Source organism: Barbus barbus (genome assembly GCF_936440315.1).
Source record: "Barbus barbus genome assembly, chromosome: 43".
Lineage (NCBI taxonomy): Eukaryota > Metazoa > Chordata > Actinopteri > Cypriniformes > Cyprinidae > Barbus > Barbus barbus.
In genome coordinates this window covers 22354010-22376827 of record NC_136721.1, presented here as the reverse complement: position 1 = coordinate 22376827, position 22818 = coordinate 22354010, and the positions used below count along the sequence as shown (strand labels likewise).

Genomic DNA, 22818 nt, shown 5'->3' with positions numbered 1-22818 from the left:
AGCTGAAACTCGCATATTTTCCATTTCGGAAATTCAGGATCTCATCACGGGAATGGATTTAGCACGCAATGAAGCTAAAAGACTCGTCACACCGGGCTAAATGTCATCACATGCTTGGACAACTTTAATAAGGGGTCGTTAGTAGTTTCTTTGATCATCTCCTGATATGTGGCCTTTCTCACGAATTTCACCTTCTCTGTCCGCTGGACACATCAACTGTCCTGCACTGTGATCAGCAAACGCACGTCTGCTCCGTTAACCCGAGGGTCGCTGTATAGCAGGGGGAGTTTAGCTCCAACCCTAATTAAACTCACCTGATCCAACTAATCAAGTCCTTCAGGCTTATTTGAAAACTACATATGTGTGTTTGAGCAGGGCTGAGTTTGCTGTATAGCAATGAGTAAGACCTCTGGGATCGAGCCAGGAACCTTCAAATGAGGATCAATCATACAGATTCTTCATTCCACAATCGATTTTGTATTAGCCTATTTAAAGGACATTAGCCTACAGATGCTTAGATAAAAGGCCTAATAGTGATTTAAACCCTAAACAAGGCTATTTGTATGGCCTTATACATTTATATGAATACATTTTCCTTCCATTTACCAGACCACTACGCCACAACACCCCTTGGTACTAAAGGAAACCCTGTGTATATGTGGAAGCAATTGTTTATAAGTCAATAAAAAGTGAGAAAATAATATTTTATTAGCTTTATAATTAACTTTTATAACTAACACCATTAAGACTTTACAAAACAGTAATGTAGCTTTTAGTTCAGCATTCTAGGCTATGATCAGTAAGTATAATTAATCTAAATTATTTTAACCATTTATTTTTGAAGTTATATGACATTTAACACGATATTTTTAAGTCGGTTTACTATAACTGAAGTTGAAATGACCTGAACAGTCAATTTGATTATATATGTAGGCTATTTGAACACTGCAAGTACCGTCTTGCGGCTTTAAATATTATTAGCAATGTAGTCGATTAACGCAAACTAATTAACAATGTCATTAAACTGTTCTAAATGAATTTCACAAACAGTTAAAAATATTTTTTAAGAACATTTGAATTTTAGTCTGTGGAAATGCATGTAGTTATGTGATGGATAATCATGATGTGGGTCTTCAGGCATCATCGGATCATCTTCTTGTGACATCTACTGGCCATTCAGCTTCAAATCATGTTTTTAGTTATACATACCAGATTTTAAATAAGATTATTGATTCGTCTGTGAACAGAGATACATTGTTTAGATGAATAAAGTAGATAAAGTATGTTTTCAAACTAAAAATGTTACTTGCAAAATATTAATTAAAAAAAATATTTTTAGTTATCTCTCCAGAAGCAAAGCTGAGAACCTTAATTTTACACTTTCCTTCCTGATTGTCAAAATGATCATGCGTAAATGTTAATTTGATTTAAATAATTTTGTCACAACACATTAGATTTTAATTTAAAATGTTAAAAATTAAATAATGTCATCAAGTATTTCCTTCCAGTCTGAATGTTTTAATATGTTTTGATGATTTTCTAAATGAGCAATTAAATTACATTAAAAAACAAATATACAAAACTATAAAAGCTCAATCAAACTTGATATCCGAGCTGATTTATAAATGAAGCTTTTCTACCCAGCTCTGTCCAGTAGGTGGCGGTAGTGCGTGGTTATAAGTGAGAGCGCGCATGCGCAGTACGAGGTGTGCGCCGCTGGCTCATGAAGACCGCTGACACGTGAGAAGCGTTTAGCAAGCACTGCATGGCAAGCCGGGGAAATGCTGTTTTTTAACAAGCACCTGTGCAGCGCAGCCTGCTTAAAACAGTGGTCTGAATCGACAGCGAACTGGAAATGTTACGGTGACTCAACTAACCGCCTTGAATTCCTCCAATCACAAATCATCTTTGAATTCTCTGCGCTGGCGATAGTAAACAATAGTGAAATCTGTACGGCGAGCAGGAAGGGGGCGTGGCATGACGCTAGGGTTCTGTGACAGGAAAACTCCCCAAATTAGGAGCTGCTTCCTGCTCTCTACGGGTCACCATGCTGCGCTTGTTCCGCGTGCTGGAGCGTTTACGCGCGTGTAGCGAAGTCTCCGCGCGCAACCGACACTGGACCGAAATCACCGAGCTGTCAGCGAGATTCTCCAGCACCAAAGCTGCTCCGCGCTTCCGAAGAATGGACTACCAGGTAAAGCATACTGCGTCCATGTGTTATGCCTACCATATGGGAATTATTAACAATGATTGTTGAGTTTTTGCGCTTTTGTTTGGGCTTTTGGCTAGAAGTTTTATTTTTTGAGCTCGCTTCATACGCGGCTGATTCACAAGTGACAGTTGTTACATCAGCCGTTAGAGTTTAAAATCAAAGAGCGGCAATTTTTTCCGCGTAATGAGCACGTGGCTACAGTGCATTCCATTGAGCTCAATACATATTCTTATGGCAAGTCCTATAACAAACTTTCTATTAGCATTTATTTATGAGATCCAATTTATTTATTTGCTTCAAGCAACTGTTAGCTACTGGTAACAAAGCGCACGTTGTTATCAATAATGAATAGAAAGTTGTCACTCTTTGGATGATAGCAAATAAATTAGTACTAGTATTTAATGAATAATCGTGTAATAATGTTACAATTTGATAATTTACTAGTGTTCAAAAATAATTAACAAAAATAGACAGCTTGCCATATATTCTGCATACTTTCATAAAGGCCATGTGCTCATAACTGAGGATTATGTGAGTGTAGAAAAGATCCAGTTTTATTAATTATTAAGCTTGTTGTATCTCTTATGTTTATATTTATTGTTTGTTTGTTAGAGAATTAGGTGACAGTTGATAAAGTAAGTTAGATGTCAACTCTGAGCAAGTATTATTAGTCAGTGTCATAAAAGATATATTTGGAATATTGACAAAATGCAGAATTTGTTTCCTTAAGGTTAAAAACTTCTAGGAGATTATTTGTATAGATCTTTTTGTTTTGAATTTATTAAACCTATATGTGACCCTGGACCACAAATCCAGTCATAAGGGTCAATTTTTGGAAATTGTGATTTATACATCTTCTGAAAGCTGAATAAATAATCTTTCCATTGATGTATGGTTTGTTATGATCGGACAATATTTGGCCGAGATGCAACTATTTGAAAATCTGGAATCCTAGGATGCTAAAATCAAAATATTGATAAAATCGCCGTAAAGTTGTGCAAATGAAGTTCTTAGCAATGCATATTACTAAAGAAAAATTAAGTTTTGAGATATGTACAGTAAGAAATTTATAAAATATCTTCATGGAACATGATCTTTACTTACTGTCCTAATGATTTTTGGCATAAAAGAAAAATCAATAATTTTGACCCATACAATGTATTGTTGGCTATTGCTACAAATATACCCCAGCGACTTAAGACTGGTTTTCTGGTCCAGGGTCAAATAACATTTACTGAATGCTTTGCTTATATTTTATGTAATTATGTATATAGAACAGTAGCAGAATAGTAGAAAACATAACAAAAGAATTTTAATATTCACATTTATTAAACTACATGCATATCTTAGATTTTTTTAAGATTTTTTTTCTGAGATTTCCCCAGATTTGTTATGGTGTCAGGACTAGATTTGCCTCCTCTTACTTTACTAGTCAAGCAAGTTCTATTTTGTTAATAAGTGATTGTAAATATATGCGATTATATTTTGCATCGTATGATTCATCTGATCACTGCCACCAACCAACCAAAACATTCAGCAATAAAACCTATTTAGTTTTCATTTGTCAGTTGTAATATGATTGTACTACGGAAACCTAGATATTCTGGCTAAACATTGACTAAATATTATGAAAGAGTTCAGAAGTTCAGTTTTTGTTAGTAAAGCTCAAGAGTAAAGCCTCATTTTGTAGAGGTTAAATCTTCACATGGACATCTGGCTATTCTCTGAATATCAGCTTAAAATTACACTTGTATAAACCTGGATTGCATGTAAACATGACAGTTTCGTGAGCTCCAGACCTGGTGTTTGAGATGGCATGAAATCTTTCAGATCTTGCAGCGTTATGAATGTGTTCCAGGATGCGGTTTGCACCCTCAACACGCTCCAGACGAACGCCAGCGCTCTGGAGCAGGTGAAGAGAGAGAGAGGGAATCCTCAGCTCCAGCTGCAGGCCATGAGAGGCTTCCTCCAGCGGGCAGGACTCAAGGTATCAGCTTCACAATTTTAGGGATGACCAGAATCATTATATGACTGTAGGAGTGCTTTTATATCACAGTAACTGCATAAATATTGCAATGAGGTTAAATGCCTCAAATGTCAGTGTGCATGCAAGCACATTGCTTTAACCTTTGTATATTTTTGTATGTTAAGTTACTATGTGGCAATGCCTATTTTTGGAAAATTAAATACTTCACAAATAAAAGAGACTTAGTTTTGTTTCATTATATCTTTTGTTTGCAACTTCGACATGAAACAAAAGATAAGATTCATAACAAATGGATTCTTCCTTGTTTTAACTTGTTGAAACGTTCCAATCTGTATTTTAATTACAAAATTAATAATAATTTCTATAATTACTTTGCTTTTGCCTTTGTATATTTTTGTATCTTAAATGGTAAAAATAAAAGTGTATAATATAAAATAAACTAGTAATAATAAAAGTGGTCATGCATATTTAACAATTAAATTAAAAACAAAAGACTAAAAAATATAAATTACACATTAGTTAAACACTATAATGCATATAATTGTAAAACTATTATAAAACACATATAAATACTTTGTTTTGTAAATAACCGTTCAAGATGCACTGATGTGTCCTGTTTGTCCTCAGGTAGAAAAACTTGATCGTCTGAATATTATTCACATAACTGGAACAAAAGGAAAGGTAAACCTGTTCACTGAGCAGTTAAACATTTTATATATATATATATATATATATATATATATATATATATATATATATATATATGCACACAGTTACAAAAGTTAAACAAAATGCTGAAAATATAATTTTATTTTATTAGGGTTCAACATGTGCCTTTACAGAACAGATTTTGAGAAACTATGGCTTCCGGACTGGATTCTACAGGTATTGCAATTAGTCAAAATAATTGGAGATAAACGTGTGTTTGGAGATAAATGCGTTTATAGTCATTCTTTAGTGGCAGGGTTTTTAAATCAGTGTAAGTGTTGCGTAACTCTACTGTTTATTCATGCATGCACATGTATGTGAGCTGAACTTTGCTTGATCTGTCCACTCAAATAAACCAGTTCTTTGAGGAGAAAGTAGAGCTATGTGTCGCGTCAGTATTACCTTGTGAATGATGTAATTAGTTTGTCCTAGGTTTTGTTGAACTTTAGCTCAAGCTTGATGATTTACATAATCACTGACCATTGTTCACAGCAAGACCTTTTAGGGCTTAAACAAACACTGTAGTGAAGTCATTACATTGACTGAGTTATCTTTATTGTTTAGTTTGATTTGTGTATTGTTTGTATTCTGCATTCTCTCTTTAGTTCACCTCATTTGGTTCAAGTGAGAGAGCGAATCAGAATCAATGGGCAGCCAATAGGAAAAGAGCTCTTCACCAAATACTTCTGGCAGGTGTATTGTCGATTGGAGGAGACAAAGGTGAGACGGATGCTATTTTAAAGTCAATACGCAATTTAAGCATTCTCTAACATTCACTGCTCAAACTTCTTCCCAAGTTGTTTATATACCAGATCATTTTTGAAAACTAATGGTAAAAACGGCTCAGTCATGAACTATGATGGTTATGACACAATCCTGAACATATAACATATGATGATAGTGTGAAATATGTTTATAGGTGGAGGTTAGCCGATCACATTAGTGATTGCGATTTGAATATATTTATATTTGCATATATTAATAATTGCATGTATAGTGTTATGAATGCTTTTGATGCAAGAAACCTTCAGGGGAAAAATAAAATTAAACAATTTACAAGATTTACTTGTGCATTTCTGAAGATGTGGTAGCTTTAAACAACAATGATCTGGTTCTTGAGACTTAATGCTTTAATTCCTATGAAAGGAGTGCATGTTTAGTGCTGACTGCTCTGTTACGTTTGCATCTGTTACATGTTAATTGTGTTAAGTGTAAATGCGAGGCGCCTGGTCATGTAATTGCATAATCGCAACAGCATGTCAATCATGTGAGGAAAGAAACCGTGTCGTTTGTTCAAGCAGCAGAACCTAAAATGTCTCTTTGAAAATCTGCATCCATGTATCCTTTATAAATGGCAATGTACAGCTGTGATATGAGTGCTGTATAAAGGCTTTCTTTGTCATAACTTTTGTGTGTAACTTTTCAGGATGCCCATGGCGGCAGCATGCCTGCTTATTTCCGCTTTCTTACCATCTTGGCCTTTCACATCTTTCTGCAGGAGAAGGTGAGCAATTTTACTGAAATGTATATTTTTTTACAGCAGGTGAGCCTGTAATGAAACCTACATATCAGATCAACTAATTTGATAGTGATCTACTGCTGGTGTTTTAGTACTCTGTTATCATGTTATCAGCAATGTCAAAGTTTAATTTTGTCCCACAGATCATTGTCCTTTATTATAAATGCTGGTTATTAACCTTCTGTCTGTGTCTCCGCCTCTGTGTAGGTTGATTTGGCCGTCATTGAGGTTGGGATCGGTGGAGCGTATGACTGCACCAATATCATCAGGTATCACAGCACTATTCGGCCTTGAGAATCAGAGTTTTTACTGTCTCGCTCCCGCCTGCTTCAGTGTAGCGTGTCTAATGCTCTCTTTGTGATGCATTATTCTAGTGTGACCTCCATTTCTTTGGCTTTCATAATTCAAGCGTGACACATTCCTCTCATATCAGCCAATCATTGATCGGCATTCTTCATGAGTTTAGTTGATCCTATCAATCATGATCCTGACTGACCACATGAGTCACACCAATCAGTGCTCTGCATTTTATATGAAATTCTCAATAACAGCTAATAATGACAACTTAACTTTATTCAGAAACACCTTAACTTTAGTTGCACACAAAACCTTTCTAAAGCGTGTAAGGAAAAGTTCACCCAAAAATGAAAATTTGCTGAATTTTAACTCCCCATCAGGCCATGTATGTAGCATTCATCACTTGCTCACCAATGGATCCTCTGCAGTGAATGGGTGCCGTCAAAATGAGTCCAAACAGCTGATAAAAACATCACAATAATCCACAAGTAATCCACACAACTCCAGTCCATTAGTTAAAGTCTTTTGAAGAGAAAAGCTGTGTTTGTAAGAAACAAATCCATCAATAAGCGTTTTTAACTTTGTCTCATCTGAATCGGGTGAGAAATATGCACAGATCGAGCACCATTTTCAAGCAAAAATGGTCCAAAAAGTTCTAAACAAATATGTTGGTGGATTTTGGAGACATTTAATTGATGGACTGGAGTGGTGTGGATTATTGTTTTGTTTTTATCAGCTGTTTGGACTCATTCTGACGGCACCCATTCACTGCAGAGGATTCATTGGTGAGCAAGTGATGGAATGCTATATTTCTTAAAATCTGAAACAAACAGATCTACATCTTGGACAGCCTGAGGGTGAGTGCATTTTCGGCAAAAAATTCAGTTTGGGGTGAACCATTCCTTTAACAGTCTTCAGAAATTCACCACAACTTATAAACACTTGCACTTACCAGTGAAACTTATAAATGCAAATCAACTTTTAAAGCTTTTAAAGGATTTTCCATATGTGTTCTTCCTTTTAGCGTGATAATATTTTGTAATCACCAAAGTGCTACAAAAATGAACCTACAAATCCTGTATTAATAATGAGAAGGTTGTCGAGGGATGAAATGACAGAGATAAAGGTGATGTGTGTAATATCTACGAACTATCCAGATGGATGTTTTTGTTGAAACTCATTATTTTGTGTTTGCATTTGGTGCTGCTAATGGGACAGAAATTATACACTTCAGTTTAAAGGTGACTGAGATTTAATTTATTAAAATGTTTTTCTTAGGCGTCCCTGGGTGTGTGGCATCTCCTCATTAGGTATAGATCACACCAGCATACTGGGAGACACCATTGAGAAAATTGCCTGGCAGAAAGGAGGGATTTTTAAGGTGAATATTTGTTGCTCTTGTGTGAAAAATAATTTAAAACGTTGCCTGTTGAGAGGATTTTCAGTGAATGTGTTTATTGCAGCCAGGAGTTCCTGCATTCACAGTGAAACAGCCTGATGGGCCGATGAAGGTGCTTCAAGAGAGAGCGGAAGAAATTGGAGTGAGGAATACACACATTCTTCAAATACACACTTCAGAATGCAGTTAATTTGCTCACATTGTTCTGTATTTCTCTCTCTCAGTGTTCGTTATCATTGTGTCCTGATCTGGAGGAGTATCAGAGTGAGGGTTCGCTCAGGTTGGGTTTAGCAGGTCACCATCAGCGCAGTAACGCTTCTCTGGCTCTACAGCTCTCACACACCTGGCTGCAGAGACACTTCCTCACAGGTGCGTGTTTCTGACTCTTTGTGGGTTAGTTCACATATCTCAGTTGGTTTTTAATCAGCTGTTTGTTCCTCAGATCCTGCGTCGTCATCTCCAGTGGAGTTCAGCGGTGTGAGTCCAGCCCCAGCCTTCCAGCCCAGTCCTGCAATGATTAAAGGTCTGCAAAAACACACTATATAGCCCAATTAAAAGCTAATTTTTGAAACCTAGTGAACTGCTTTGATGTGTACAGCCTACATGGGCAGCAGCAAGAAAGAGAAAGGGATGTTATTGCTGCATTTAATAATGTATTTCATGCACAAATACCTTCTCAAATATGTAATTAAAATGGCCACTTTTCAGATTTGAACTTGCAGCCTTTTGGTTACTTGTTACAAAATTACCAAATCGCAAAAGTCTTGGAAAGGTCATAGTGCATTTAGCAGTTGTAGTTAATATATGATGTTTTCGCAGGTCTTGCGGAAACTGAGTGGCCTGGGCGCAATCAGACACTAAAACACGGTCCTGTGACATATTTCCTGGACGGAGCTCATACCACACGCAGCATGCAGGCCTGTGTCCGCTGGTTCAATGAAATCGCACCACAACATGAGAGAAACGCAGGGTGAGAAGGCCTTCCTCTTTTACTCAGGCAGTAGAGCATGGTGTTATTAAAAGAATAGTTTACCCAGAAATGAAAATTCTGTCATTAATTACTCTCCTTCATTTTGTTCCAAACCCATAAGACCTTCTTCGGAACACAAATTAAGATATTTTTGATGAAATCCGAGAGCTTTCTGGCCCTCCATAGACAGCAAGGAAACTACCACGGTCAAGGCACAGAAACATAGGAAGGATATCGGTAAAACAGTCTACGTGACATCAGAAAAAATTGTTGAATTAAGTCTTTTTTTTTTCTTTTTTTTTTGTGCACAAAAAGTATTCTCGGAGCTTCATAACATTATGGTTGAACCACTGATGTCACATGGACTATTTTAACAATGTCCTTAATACATTTCTGGGCCTTAAACGTTTCAGATGTGTTGCTGTCTATGCAGGGTCAGAGAGCTCTCGGATTAAATAAAAAATATCTTAATTTGTGTTCTGAAGAGGAACAACAGTCTTGTGGTTTTGGAACGACATGAATGCAAATAATTAAAGTGCCCCTATTATGGGTTATGAAAGGTTCATGTTTTGGGAGTCCCAAACAATAGGTTGACATACATGCAATTCGTTCCAAGATGGTGCCGCTGATGGCAGCTATTGTGCGTTGCTCTCCAGTGTTTGTACTGTTTTTGTTTGTTTTTTTTGTTTTTCAAATACGATCAGTTTTATCAGTGATGACCTGCTGAACATTCGGCAGAACACACCACAAAATCTTTTACCGGATTTAGATTTTTCGGACGTTTTGCTGGACAATTGTAGCTGGCGGAGCTGTAGCTCTGGTCAAACGCTACAGGAGGCGCAGACGGGGGAAGCGAGCTGGTGCGCTTGTGAAGCTCAGATAGCATGGATTTCGAGCGGTGTTGCCTAGCATCCATCTGGCGAATCTCCGCTCTCTACCCAACAAAACGGATGAACTCCTTCTGCTCTCCCGGACAAACAAGGATTTTTCTAACTCTGCTGCTCTGTGTTTCACGGAAACCTGGCTAAATGGCGACATACCAGACAGCGCAATTCAGAACAACAACACCCAGACTCTGTTTTAATCATTCTCGGGGACTTTAATAAAGCAAATCTCTCCCGTGAACTGCCAAAATACAGACAGCACATCACATGTCCCACCAGAGACCGTAATATATTGGATCACTGTTACACAACAAATAGGACGCATATCACTCGGTTCCACGAGCAGGTTTAGGACTCTGATCACTGTTTGGTTCATCTTATTCTGACCTACAGGCAGAAACTTAAGTCCGCAAAGCCTGTATGAACCTTTTCACACGTGAGTTTAAAATATTCTATCTGAGCCCCCAGCGTGAGATTTTTCAGGCGACCGTTATTTTAGAATGTATAGCCTTATTGTTTCCATGGCGACGCGTCATGCTTGTCATGTGACACACCGCAGCAACAATAGCGCTGTATGACACATGGATACTTCGTTTTTTCCTTTTTTTATTATTAATATTCACAAACATACTCACAATATTATGAAATATCTGATATTCCGATTCTCAAATATGTGCAAGTAAATTTATTTGGTAGTTTAAATACTTTTATAATGACCGTGTTAGTTGATCTATACCGGGTGATGGGCGCCGCCATGTTTGTTCGCGCTGAATCCTAGCTGTGGGAATAAGACCATGTAAATTCATCCTCTCTTCCCGAAAAACGTTAAAGTAAGTCTCCGGTTAAACTGGGAGAAGAGCAGAGTAAACTTTAAAGTTATCTACACAATCTGTATATGATATCAATAAAACATGCTGTAAGACTATATTTGTAAGGATCATTATTGCTGCTTCCATAGACATCGTGTATTTTACAAACTATAAATGTATGGTTTTGCTAGTACTTATGTGTATTTAAATGTCTGAAACCTAAAATAAGCATTATATGGTTGAAAACACTGAATATTTGTGATAATATGACAAGCGCTCGGCAGCCAACGCGCGAAAGCAGATTTGAATTCAGCAGTTGATGACGTGACTCACTGAAGGTTCTAATCACACCGGTGTGATCGTACGCGTTAAAGGGTTAACATCTGTTAAAAGATGGACTAATGAAACCGCGCGGGATCTACAAGCCTGTTTCTCTTTCACTGATTGGACTGTTTTTGAAGCCGCTGCCATCGATCTGGACGAGCTCACAGAGACTGTAACATCTTACATCAGTTTCTGTGAGGATATGTGCATTCCTAACAGGACTCATCTAATCTACAACAACGACAAACCATGGTTCACTGCAAAACTCAGACAGCTCCGTCAGGCTTGAAGATGCTTACAGAAAGGGGGATAAAGTCTTGTACAAACAGGCCAAATACACACTGGAAAAGGAGATCAGAGTGGCAAAGAGGAATTATTCTGACAAGCTCAGGAAAAAATTATATTCCAGTGATCCTGCTTCAGTGTGGAAAGGAATGAAGGATATCACCAGTTACAAGTCACCATCCCCCAGCACTCTGGAGAATCAACACCTGGCAGACGACCTGAACGAGTTTTATTGTCGTTTTGAAAAATCACCCCACACCCGCCCAGAACACCCCTCCACACAACTATTAACACCTCCAGCAACCCTCCTCTCCTCCACACCTACAATTCAAGTCAGCGAAGAAGATGTGTGCCAGGTCTTCAGGAAGAACAAAAGAAGGAAAGCACCAGGCCCAGACGGTGTGTCACCAGCCTGCCTAAAAATCTGTGCTGATCAGCTGGCCCCCATCTTCACACAGATCTTCAACAGATCACTGGAGCTGTGTGAAGTCCCTTCATGCTTCAAATGCTCCACCATCATCCCCGTCCCAAAGAAACCCAAAATTACTGGACTTAATGACTACAGACCTGTGGCTCTAACGTCTGTAGCCATGAAATCATTCGAAAGACTGGTTTTGGCTTACCTGAAGGACATCACTGGTCCCTTACTGGAGCCCCTGCAGTTTGCCTACAGAGCAAACAGGTCTGTGGATGATGCTGTCAACATGGGACTGCACTTCATCCTGCAGCATCTGGACAGACCAGGGACTTATGTGAGGATCCTGTTTGTGCCCTTCAGCTCCGCTTTTAACACCATCATCACAGAAACCCTTCAGAATAAACTAACCCAGCTCTCCGTCCCCACCTCCGTCTGTCAGTGGACCAACAGCTTCCTGACAGACAGACAGCAGTTAGTAAAGTTTGGTAAATTTACATCCAGCACTCGTACCATCAGCACTGGAGCTCCTCAGGGCTGCGTACTCTCCCCACTGCTCTTCTCCCTCTACACCAACGACTGCACATCTAAAGACCCCTCTGTCAAGCTCCTGAAGTTCGCAGACGACACCACACTGATCGGCCTCATCCAGGACTGTGACGAGTCTGCTTACAGACAGGAGGTTAAGGAGCTGGCTGTCTGGTGCAGTCTCAACAACCTGGAGCTTAACACGCTCAAAACTGTTGAGATGATTGTGGACTTCAGGAGAAAAGCCCCTGCTCTCCCCCCACTCACCATCATGAACAGCACTGTGACTGCAGTGGAGTCATTCAGATTCCTGGGCACCACCATCTCTCAGGACCTGAAGTGGGACATTCACATTGACTCCATTGTCAGAAAGGCCCAGTAGAGGTTGTACTTTCTTCACCAGCTGAGGAAGTTCAACCTGCCACAGGACTTACTGAAACCGTTCTACTCCGCCATCATCGAATCCATCCTCTGCACCTCAATAACTGTCTGGTTCAGCTCAGCTACCAAATCTGACCTCAGAAAACTACGGAGGGTAGTCCGGACTGCTGAGCGAATCATTGGTACAACCCTCCCCACTCTCCAAGAACTGTACTTATCCAGAATGAGCAAAAGGGCTGGTAAAATCACTCTGGACCCCTCACACCCAGCACACTCCCTCTTTGAACTGTTACTGTCTGGTCGACGCTACAGAGCTCTGTGCACCAGAACGACCAGACACAGGAACAGTTTCTTCCCTCAGGCAATCCATCTCATGAACACTCAACAATAAACGTGGAACACACAACTATAATACATTATCCATTCACCACACTCACTTATTTTATTTTTATTTTCTCATTTCTAATTTGCACATACTTGACCTGTACATACATAGTTGTCTATATATTGTGTTTTTGCTGCTTTGTACATTGCCTATTTGTATATTATTCTTTTATTATCTGTGTCCTGTCCTGTTACTGTCTTTCTGTTGCACTGTGGAGCTTCTGTCACTACAACAAATTCCTTGTATGTGTAAACATACTTGGCCAAAAAAGCTCATTCTGATTCTGATGCAAGGTCAAAAAATACTTAAATTTTCTTATAATATGCCTTTATTTTCACCTTATTTGCTCAACAACTCCTAAACGATTCGTTCAATGATTAATTTTTCCAAACCCCTCTTTTGCATGACGCTAATCTGCGTTGATTGGTCGATTTCATCTAAAGCAGGGTTTGTGAGCTGTTAACACTCCAAAAGCGGCACCTAGTGGCAAAGAATGAATTTGCTTTTTCATTCAGACCAAGTTTTCCCAGGTCTGCGCACACAAGTGGGTGGGCAATATGCTAATGTTTCATTTTGACATCAACATGAAACGGCTTGGGATTTGTTTTAAAAAACGACTCCTTTCAATGATTCAGAGTCGACTCTTTCTTTTGAGAGACAATAACTTTATATATGGTGCACTTTCAGATTTATAACTTTGCAGGAAGTTTTCATTCACTTAGAGCTGTGTTACACACTGCATGGAAGGTCATTTTCAAAAATCCATAGTAGGGGCACTTCAATGACACAATTTTTCATTTTTGGGTGAACTATCCCTTTACCACTATGAGTTCCATTTCCTGGGAAGCTATGGACTGATAAAATACATGTATACATTGAATGCTGTGTAAGTTGATTTAGTTAAAAGCATCCGCTTAATGCAACTGTGTAAATGTAAGTAAGGACCAAAACGATCTGTTTTCTAAAATACTTCTATGATTGTAACTTTAAAACTAAAAGGTTTAAATACAAATCTAAAGGCATGTAGTAGAAACCCGAGAATATATTCAGTGGAGCCAAACAGTGGTTCTTGAATTGTGTGCATCAGCAGACAGCTTTTGATTTTTGTTGGTGTTTAATTCTCTTTGTGTTTGTAGGGGTCCAGTGGTGAGGGTCCTCTTATTCAACGCTACAGGAGAGAGAGACTGTGCCGCTATGCTCAAACTGCTCGTAGTGAGTTATTTCACACTTTTTAATCATATTAATCTGTGCTAAGCCAACCAGACTCATGATTGTTTGTATTATCATTCTAATGAATTTTCTTTGTTTTAGTCCTGTCATTTTGATTTTGCCGTGTTTTGTCCAAACATCACAGAGGCCATAGCGACCTGTAATGCAGGTAAGAGATGCTTCCAGCCACCATCCTGTGTAAGACATCCAGACGCAGAAATTGATATGAGATCTAGTCAGTCAATAAGAGGTGATGATAGAAGTTTTGAGTGGTTCAGGACCAAATTTTTGGTGATTTTAACGTCCCAGCTTTAAGATGTCTTAAGAGTGCTGACTAACTAGGCAACGTTTTATGAATTAATTGAACTTTTAGCATGAAGGTTAAAGAAGGCTTTTTACATTTTGCCTATGTATGTATGCATGTATGTAATTACATGATTATGCATTACACTTAATTGAAACATTGATAAAAATATTTCAGGAAACACATTTAAAATGTGCTTTTATATCCAATATTTGTAAGCATTTCCTTTTTATTTGTTGCTTTTTAGAGTATTAGTTGTTTACTTAGCAAAATGTTAACATCAGACTATTAGAATGAACTCCCTTGTGCTGTTGAGTTTTTGTGAGATTCCTGATATTTTACATGAAGATTGTTTCAGATAAATCACTTAAAAGATTTTATTTTGGTTTGAATGCTGCATTACAAAGTAGTTTGTTTTTGTTTAGTTTTTTTGCATTCTGCATTTTAATAACATGCTCTGTCCTTCAGACCAACAGAACTTTAATGTTTCTGTGGAGAACATGCTCACACGTTGCCTGGACAACCAGCAGAGTTGGCGCGTTCTGAATGGCCAGGAGCAGAAACCAGAGGCGGAGCTTCTGATCGGAGGCGGATTGCCATTGGTGGCAGAAAGACACAGCGACACGCTGGTGTTTCCCTGCATCCTCAGCGCCCTGCAGTGGATCAGTCAGGAAAGAGACTCGTTTCTGTTGGACCCAAACAAATGTGTCATAGCCGTTAAACCTAGCATAAATGCGAAAGCCGCGCTGCTACGAGAGGCTGTAAACATACACGTCCTCATCACAGGTAGTTTACACCTGGTGGGAGGGGCTTTAAAACACTTGGACCCTGCTTTAAACTCATAACAGACATATGCATGTCTGCAGTGTCAGACATCCAACCAAACACAGCAAGTGTGCCACATAGTGCCTGAACCCTCTGTCCCTGGTACTCACCCACAAATGAAAATTTGCTGAAAATGTACTCTCCATCAGGCCATCCAAGATGTAGATGAGTTTGTTTCTTCATCAGATTTGGAGAAATGCAGCATTACATCACTTGCTCACCAGTGGATCCTCTGCAGTGAATGAGAGCAAACAGCTGAATAAAAACATCACAAGTAATCCACTCCACTCCAGTCCATCAGTAAATGGCTTATGAAGTGAAAAGCTGCATGTTTGTAAGAAATAAGTCCATCATAAAAACGTTTTTAACTTTAAGGATTTGTCTCTAACAAACACTCAGCTTTTCACTTCACAAGACTTTAACTAATGGACTGGAGTGGTGTGGATTACTCGAGGATTATTGTGATGTTTTAATCAGCTGTTTGGACTCTCATTCTGACGGCACCCATTCACTGCAGAGCATCCACTGATGAGCAAGTGATGTAATGTTACATTTCTCCAAATCTGTTGATGAAGCCAGCTACATCTTCAATGACATGATTGTGAGTAAATTGTCATTAAATTTTAATTTTGGGGTGAACTATTCCTTCCAACAGTTCACTCTGTGAAGATTTACTGCAAAATTCACAGCAAATCATGGATGAAATCTTTTCTTCTTGAATCCGTGCATTCTACGTCCTGAAGAGCATTGGACCAGTTCATCAGTTTATGTAAAAAGCACATAAATCCGAATCTACTTGAGCTGTTTATGTTTGCTTCATTGGGATACTTTAATTTGAAGTTCTTAAAGTGCATTCAGTTCATTTTCTGTGTAAGCTTCTTTATTTTACACTACAGTTTTGATGTTTTTAACCGGATCTTTCCATTAATGAAATAGAAAGTCAGGTTGCCTGTTCATCAGTGTTTGTGTTGGTTTTTTTATTGCACTGAAATAATTGTGCTATATAAAAGGCTGTTCTCATAATTATGTAATATTAATGTCATTTCTAACTCAAGCATGGGAAACTCTGCATTCATAATTGGATGCAAAACGATGTCCGAAGCATGTCAACACTGCCGTTCAAAGTAAATAAAAAGTTGTTAAATGTTTTGTGTGTGTGTATATACATCAGAGGACTACAGGTGTATAAAAACGGACTGTCAACTATGACTTCTGTTTTGAATCTTAATGTAATTTAATTTTTTGTAGCTTTTTATGTACTGTAGTAGACAACTGCAACCTGAATTTTTGAATATGCTAACTTTGTTTGAAAAATTTGATAATTCTTATAGCAATAATGTGACTTAATATTAATTTTGATCAATAAAGATAATACCACTCTTGTCTTAAAGTGCCATAGGGTGCTATTAAAAAACTTTATGTACTGTATATACCAGATGGAAAAATTAGTAAAAATTCAAAGAAATTTGTGTTCATATGGTATTAATTCTTATTACATAGAATATAATTCGATTTTTTTTTGCATATACAATGTTCAATTTTTATCCTAAGAATTTAAGTATGGTTTTGCCGGATAAAATACGTTTTTATCACATTTATGTTTAAATCTACAAGTAAATTTGACTGTAGAGCAGCTTCATGTAAGACTGTATCTTCCGGGCGGCAGGTGGCGGTAGAGTTTTTCTTGACTGTTGAATCTGTCCTGCGGACCGCAGAGGAACAGCAAGGATGCAGCGCGACAAAACCGGAAGCGCCAGCGGTGGGGATAAGTACGAATATTTTAATAATATTCTATCTCTTATCAGTCATTTAAAGTATTAAAAACTCGATTTTGTTTACTATTAATATGTCAAGCACATATCTGTACTGTTTAAATACAGTTAGTCTTTTAAATGACGGTGTAAAGCGGATATGTGTGCGTGTGGGTCTTTGTGGTGGTCGAATGAAGGACACGAAATCGCTCACACAACCAAAACAGCATCTTAAAAGACTCAATATTGTCGTATTTAAAACATAAAATTGCCTAAATGCGTCTGTACGAGTCTCGTGAATATAATTAGCTCAATGTAAGAGCATCAGAAGGTAAAGAGAGCTCTTCATCGTGTTTTAAAAGCAAATATGTGTGTTGTGTGTGTTTAGGCCGGACAGAGAGACCGCCATCATGTCTAAATACTATGATGGGGTCGAGTTTCCCTTCTGTGATGAATTCTCCAAATATGAGAAGCTGGCGAAGATCGGCCAGGGCACCTTCGGGTCAGTATTTGAGGCTTGTGTGAGAAAATACACCTTAAATCTGTTTATTATTGCTGTGATCCACTGTCTTAAAACAATGGCTGTTAAAATGTCTATAGGGATCTTTGTCGTTGAAAGGAATTGGCCTAGTTCAGCCAATTTGCTGACAGTTGGCTCACCCTCAGGCCATCCAAGATATAGATGAGTGTTTCTTCATCAGGTTTGGAGAAATGCAGCATTACATCACTTGCTCACCAATGGATGCTCTGCAGTGAATGGGTGCCGTCAGAATGAGAGTCCAAACAGCTGATAAAAACATCACAATAATCCACACCACTCCACTCCATCAGTCAACAACTTTTGAAGCAAAAAGCTTTGTGTTTGTAAAAAGAAATCTGTCAAGATGTCAAGTCTTCTATCCATAATATTGCTTTCTGCAGTGAAAAAAATCTTCTCGTATGAATCAGGAGGGAAATATGCACGGATCTATACAAGTTTGAGTGAAAACAGTATAAAATATTTCTAAACAAATATGTTATGATTTTGATGTGAGAGGATGACCGAGGATGGACCGTTTGACTGGAGGAACCGTTATTATGGACTTGTATTTTGGCAAAGAAACGACTATTTAAAGTTAAAAATGTTTTGATGAATTTGTTTCTTATAAACATGCTGCTTTTTCACAAGACACATGGAGTCATGTGAATTACTTGTGGATTATTGTAATGTTTTTATCAGCTGTTTGGACTCGCATTCTGACGGCACCCATTCACTGCAGAGGATCTATTAGTGAGCAAGTGATGAAATGCTACATTTCTTCAAAGCTTGTTCTGATGAAGAAAAACTCACCACCATCTGAATGGCCTATGTAAATTTTCAGTAAATTGTCATTTTGGGGTGAACTATTGGTTTAGAAGTAACCAGTTTGATTACCTATGAGGTTGAGTGATATTCTGATGTGTTTTGTTTCTGTAGGGAGGTGTTCAAAGCCAAGCACAGACAGACAGGGAAGAAGGTGGCTTTAAAAAAAGTACTTATGGAGAATGAGAAAGAAGGGGTGAGAACATGCAGCTCTATCCTACATTGAAATCAAGTTATGCAGTTACTGGACTCTTAATTATAAATGCAGACGTCACATACTTAATTGTGTGTTGTGCTCTTCTGCTCAGTTTCCCATCACTGCTCTGAGGGAAATCAAGATCTTACAGCTGCTGAAACATGAGAATGTGGTGAACCTCATTGAGATCTGCAGGACAAAAGGTGAAGACTTAGAAAATCTGTGTTTATTAAGCCTTTCCATGGTGTATATGCTGTCATGAATAAGATGCACAGCTGTTTTTTACATGCAGCTGGGGCATAAATGTGCTAATCTACAAATTCCTGGAACAATCTGGAAATATCAAGGATATTTTTAATTGACGTTAAAGTCATTAAAATTAGTACAATCATAAAAGTTATGGACACTGGTTTTTTGTTTTGCTCTGCTGAAATATGTCTTTGGCTAGATAAGTCAGTGTGAATAATATCAGTCTGTCGATCGAGGGTCTCATTGAAGACTTTTGTACACTAATAAGTACAATTAGTTCGTACCAGATAAGGCATTCTCTGGAAAATTATTTTGAAGAGATCCTTAAGGCCCATTCACACCAAGAGTGATAATTATGACAATAACTATCCACACCAATGCGTGATAACGTTCTGTTTATTATCAACGTGTTGCATATTGTGCCACTTTAAATGTTTGAGCTCTTTAAAGTCTGATTGGCTGCCAATGTTTTTGGTCCTCAGTGAGAAAAAATAATTCTGAAAGTGATTCCAATGAATGTTCCTCTTTGTCAGTGAACTTTATAGTTATAGTAATCGTTATATTTATCATCTTTGGTGTGAATGGCCCTTCCTGCAGTAATCATTGTAAATTCTTTAATCAAAAAGTGTTGGATCCCTGTAACTATGACTAGAGCTCCAGTTTTTCACTCTACATCAAATAGTAGACAGTGTGTTAAATTACGTGACGTCTTGCTTTTGATTGGACGATTATTATAACGGTTTATTTTTCTCATCTCTTCCTCTCCAGCCACCCAGTTTAACCGTTATAAGGGCAGCATCTATCTGGTGTTTGATTTCTGTGAGCACGACCTCGCTGGACTGCTGAGCAACGCTAATGTTAAATTCACTCTGGCTGAGATTAAGAAGGTGATGCAGATGCTGCTGAACGGACTTTACTACATACACAGAAACAAGGTAAGACAACGTGATTGCTTACAGTTTGCCTGGTAATATTCACAGATAATCTGATGTATGTGTGACTAAGCAACAGGCCCAGGGTTGTCACTGTGACGCTTCCACTCTCAGACTGAAGTATTGTGTGTTTATATCAGATCCTCCACAGAGACATGAAAGCGGCCAATGTTCTGATCACCAGAGACGGCGTTCTGAAGCTGGCTGATTTTGGATTGGCCAGAGCGTTTAGTTTGGCTAAGAACAGTCAGGGGAACCGCTACACGAACCGGGTCGTCACACTGTGGTACCGACCGCCTGAACTGCTGCTGGGTAAGTGAAACACATCTTAAACACTTGTAGTGGGATATAATTGTTGGTTTTTCACTGTGATTATTTTTTTTTTTGTTAGGTGAGAGAGACTACGGACCTCCCATAGATCTGTGGGGTGGAGGGTGTATCATGGCGGAGATGTGGACCAGAAGCCCCATCATGCAGGGCAACACAGAACAGCACCAGCTCACACTCATTAGTCAGCTGTGTGGCTCTATTACTCCTGAGGTAACACACACAGAACTATACTTTAAACCTCTTTACACATGGTTTTTACATCTACTTTGGGTGGTTAGATCACAAATGAGACAGATTACCATTTAGATCTAATATTAGCATGTTCAAATGTGTCTGAAGTGCCCACTTCTTATCTGATTTTGTCAAAATAATATAAGAGAGCTTAAAATTTCATTATTATACACATGCATGCAAGTATTTTTTCTTTATTCATTTATATTTTTGAAAAAATAACTGCAAAAAGTAAAAATATGAAACTGGGATTATTTTGTATTTTATTTTTTGCTTATATTTATTATAAAATGAGTACAAAAACATAAATATGAAGCTTAAGCCCATGCTAATTTGTAAATTGATCTGTTTGTATGTTTCACCAAATGAGTACAAAAAGCATAAATACGAAACTTGAATTCATGCTGTATATTTATTTGAATTTATGCATATATTTAACAAACAAAAAAAAGAGTAAAAAGCATAAATATAGAACTTAAATCCATGTAAATTTTTTAAATGTAATTTGCATATATTTGACAAGTACAAAAGGCATGAATATAAAACTGTTGAATGAATTAAATATTGAATTGCTTTTTAATTTAATTGCTTGCTTATATTTAACCAAAATGAGTACAAAAATAATGAATATGACACTTAAATTCATGTCATTTAAAAAAAAAGTTTGTTTGCATATTTCACAAAATCAGTACAAAAAGAATAAACATGAAACTGGAATTCATACTAAACATTTATTACCATATATTTAACCAACAATTAGTACTAAATATCATAAATATGAAACTTGAATCATCATTCATGTTTGTTTTTTTTATAAATTTGTATTCTGTCTCAGGTTTGGCCCAGTGTGGATAAGAAGTATGAGCTGTATCAGAAGATGGAGCTTCCTAAAGGTCAGAAGCGTAAGGTGAAGGACAGACTGAAGGCTTATGTGAAAGACCCGTACGCTCTGGACCTCATCGACAAACTGCTGGTTCTGGATCCGGCTCAGAGAATAGATAGTGACGACGCTCTCAACCACGACTTCTTCTGGTCCGACCCCATGCCCTCTGACCTCAAAAACATGCTCTCCACACACAACACCTCCATGTTTGAGTACCTGGCGCCGCCACGCAGGAGAGGTCACATGCCCCAGCAGCCAGCCAATCAGAACAGAAACCCTGCCACCACCAGCCAATCAGAGTTCGACAGGGTTTTTTGATTAATCCGGCAGGCTGTGTGATTGGTCTAGGAGAGAGAGACTTCTGATTGAATAGGAGGAGCCTTTAGTGCTCTCACCTGATTACAAAATATAAGACATTTCCATCCATGTATATCTTGAGTTATTTCATCACAGTATTGTGTTGGACATCGATGGAGCAGGGACACAGTTCCTGTTGTTTAGTGTTTGCACTCACAGAAGCGTTATCTAGATTACAAAAAATATTGATCAAAATACTGAAATATTGAGCCCAGTTGATATGAATTATTGTGCTGCCAGTGTATTGTGGGAGAGAAAAAGAAGTGTACTTAATGTTTTCACCCATATTTGGTCTAGTATTGGTTGTTTTCACATTGGAAATATTTTTTTAAATATGTTAAGTTAGTCTGGGAGAGCCATTACCCATTATTTAAACACCTGGTCATCATCTTTTCAGATTTTACTGTTAATTTAGTTTTTTAAAAAGATGTTTTATATGTAAGATGTTGGGATATTGGTGTATAAGTTACTTGTAAGTATATTACACTAATAAAACCTTTCACTTTTCCCACCCCGTTTTGTGATTTCTGGGGGTAATTGTAGAGAAACTTTATCTGAGGAAAAAGGTCATTTATAAGTCATTTTCCGTTTCAACACTTAAAAGAAATTTGTGTTTGGATCTGGATGAAATATCACCCACAAACAAATCCATTTGTATAAGTGTTCATAAGAATTTACAACTTACAGGTAATAAAGATTTAAAATCAATAATCAAATGAAAACCAAATCTTTTGTTCTGCTGATCAAGTTCCCCTGATCTGCTGACTGTTCAGTCGGTCAAGAAGTCAGGTGGACTTGACTGTTTATTTTAATCCCAATTTAGGTAGTTAATAATTTGTGACCCTTGACCACAAAACCAGTCCCAAGTCACTGGGGTATATTTGTAGCAATAGCCAAAAATACACTGTATGGGTCAAAATTATTGATTTTTCTTTTATGCCAAAAATTATTAGGATATTAAGTAAAGATCATGTTCCATGAAGATATTTAGTAAATTTCCTACTGTTAATATATCGAAACCTAATTTTTGATTAGTAAAATGCATTGCTAAGACCATCATTTGGACAACTTTAAAGGAGGTTTTCTCAATATTTAGATTTTTTTTG

The 22818-nt window shown here is 37.8% G+C and overlaps 2 protein-coding genes across 2 annotated transcripts; both read left to right on the top strand.

Annotated features, from left to right (window-relative positions):
- The first annotated feature begins 1708 nt into the window (after positions 1-1708).
- LOC306862454 (folylpolyglutamate synthase, mitochondrial-like) lies at positions 1709-16899 on the top strand. The gene is made up of 15 exons (XM_079405262.1): positions 1709-2194; positions 4071-4199; positions 4827-4880; positions 5020-5084; positions 5513-5627; positions 6334-6411; positions 6634-6695; positions 8002-8104; positions 8187-8264; positions 8347-8491; positions 8565-8645; positions 8942-9092; positions 14240-14315; positions 14415-14481; positions 15085-16899. The coding sequence occupies exons 1-15, from the start codon at positions 2048-2050 to the stop codon at positions 15459-15461; spliced, it is 1728 nt and encodes a 575-aa protein (XP_079261388.1). The 5' UTR covers positions 1709-2047; the 3' UTR covers positions 15462-16899.
- Positions 16810-22425, top strand: LOC306862455 (cyclin-dependent kinase 9). Its single transcript, XM_079405263.1, has 8 exons — positions 16810-17210; positions 17581-17694; positions 18649-18730; positions 18843-18933; positions 19748-19914; positions 20052-20223; positions 20303-20451; positions 21308-22425. Exons 1-8 carry the CDS (start codon positions 17170-17172, stop codon positions 21671-21673), a joined length of 1182 nt encoding a protein of 393 aa, XP_079261389.1. The 5' UTR covers positions 16810-17169; the 3' UTR covers positions 21674-22425.
- Positions 22426-22818: the final 393 nt, after the last annotated feature.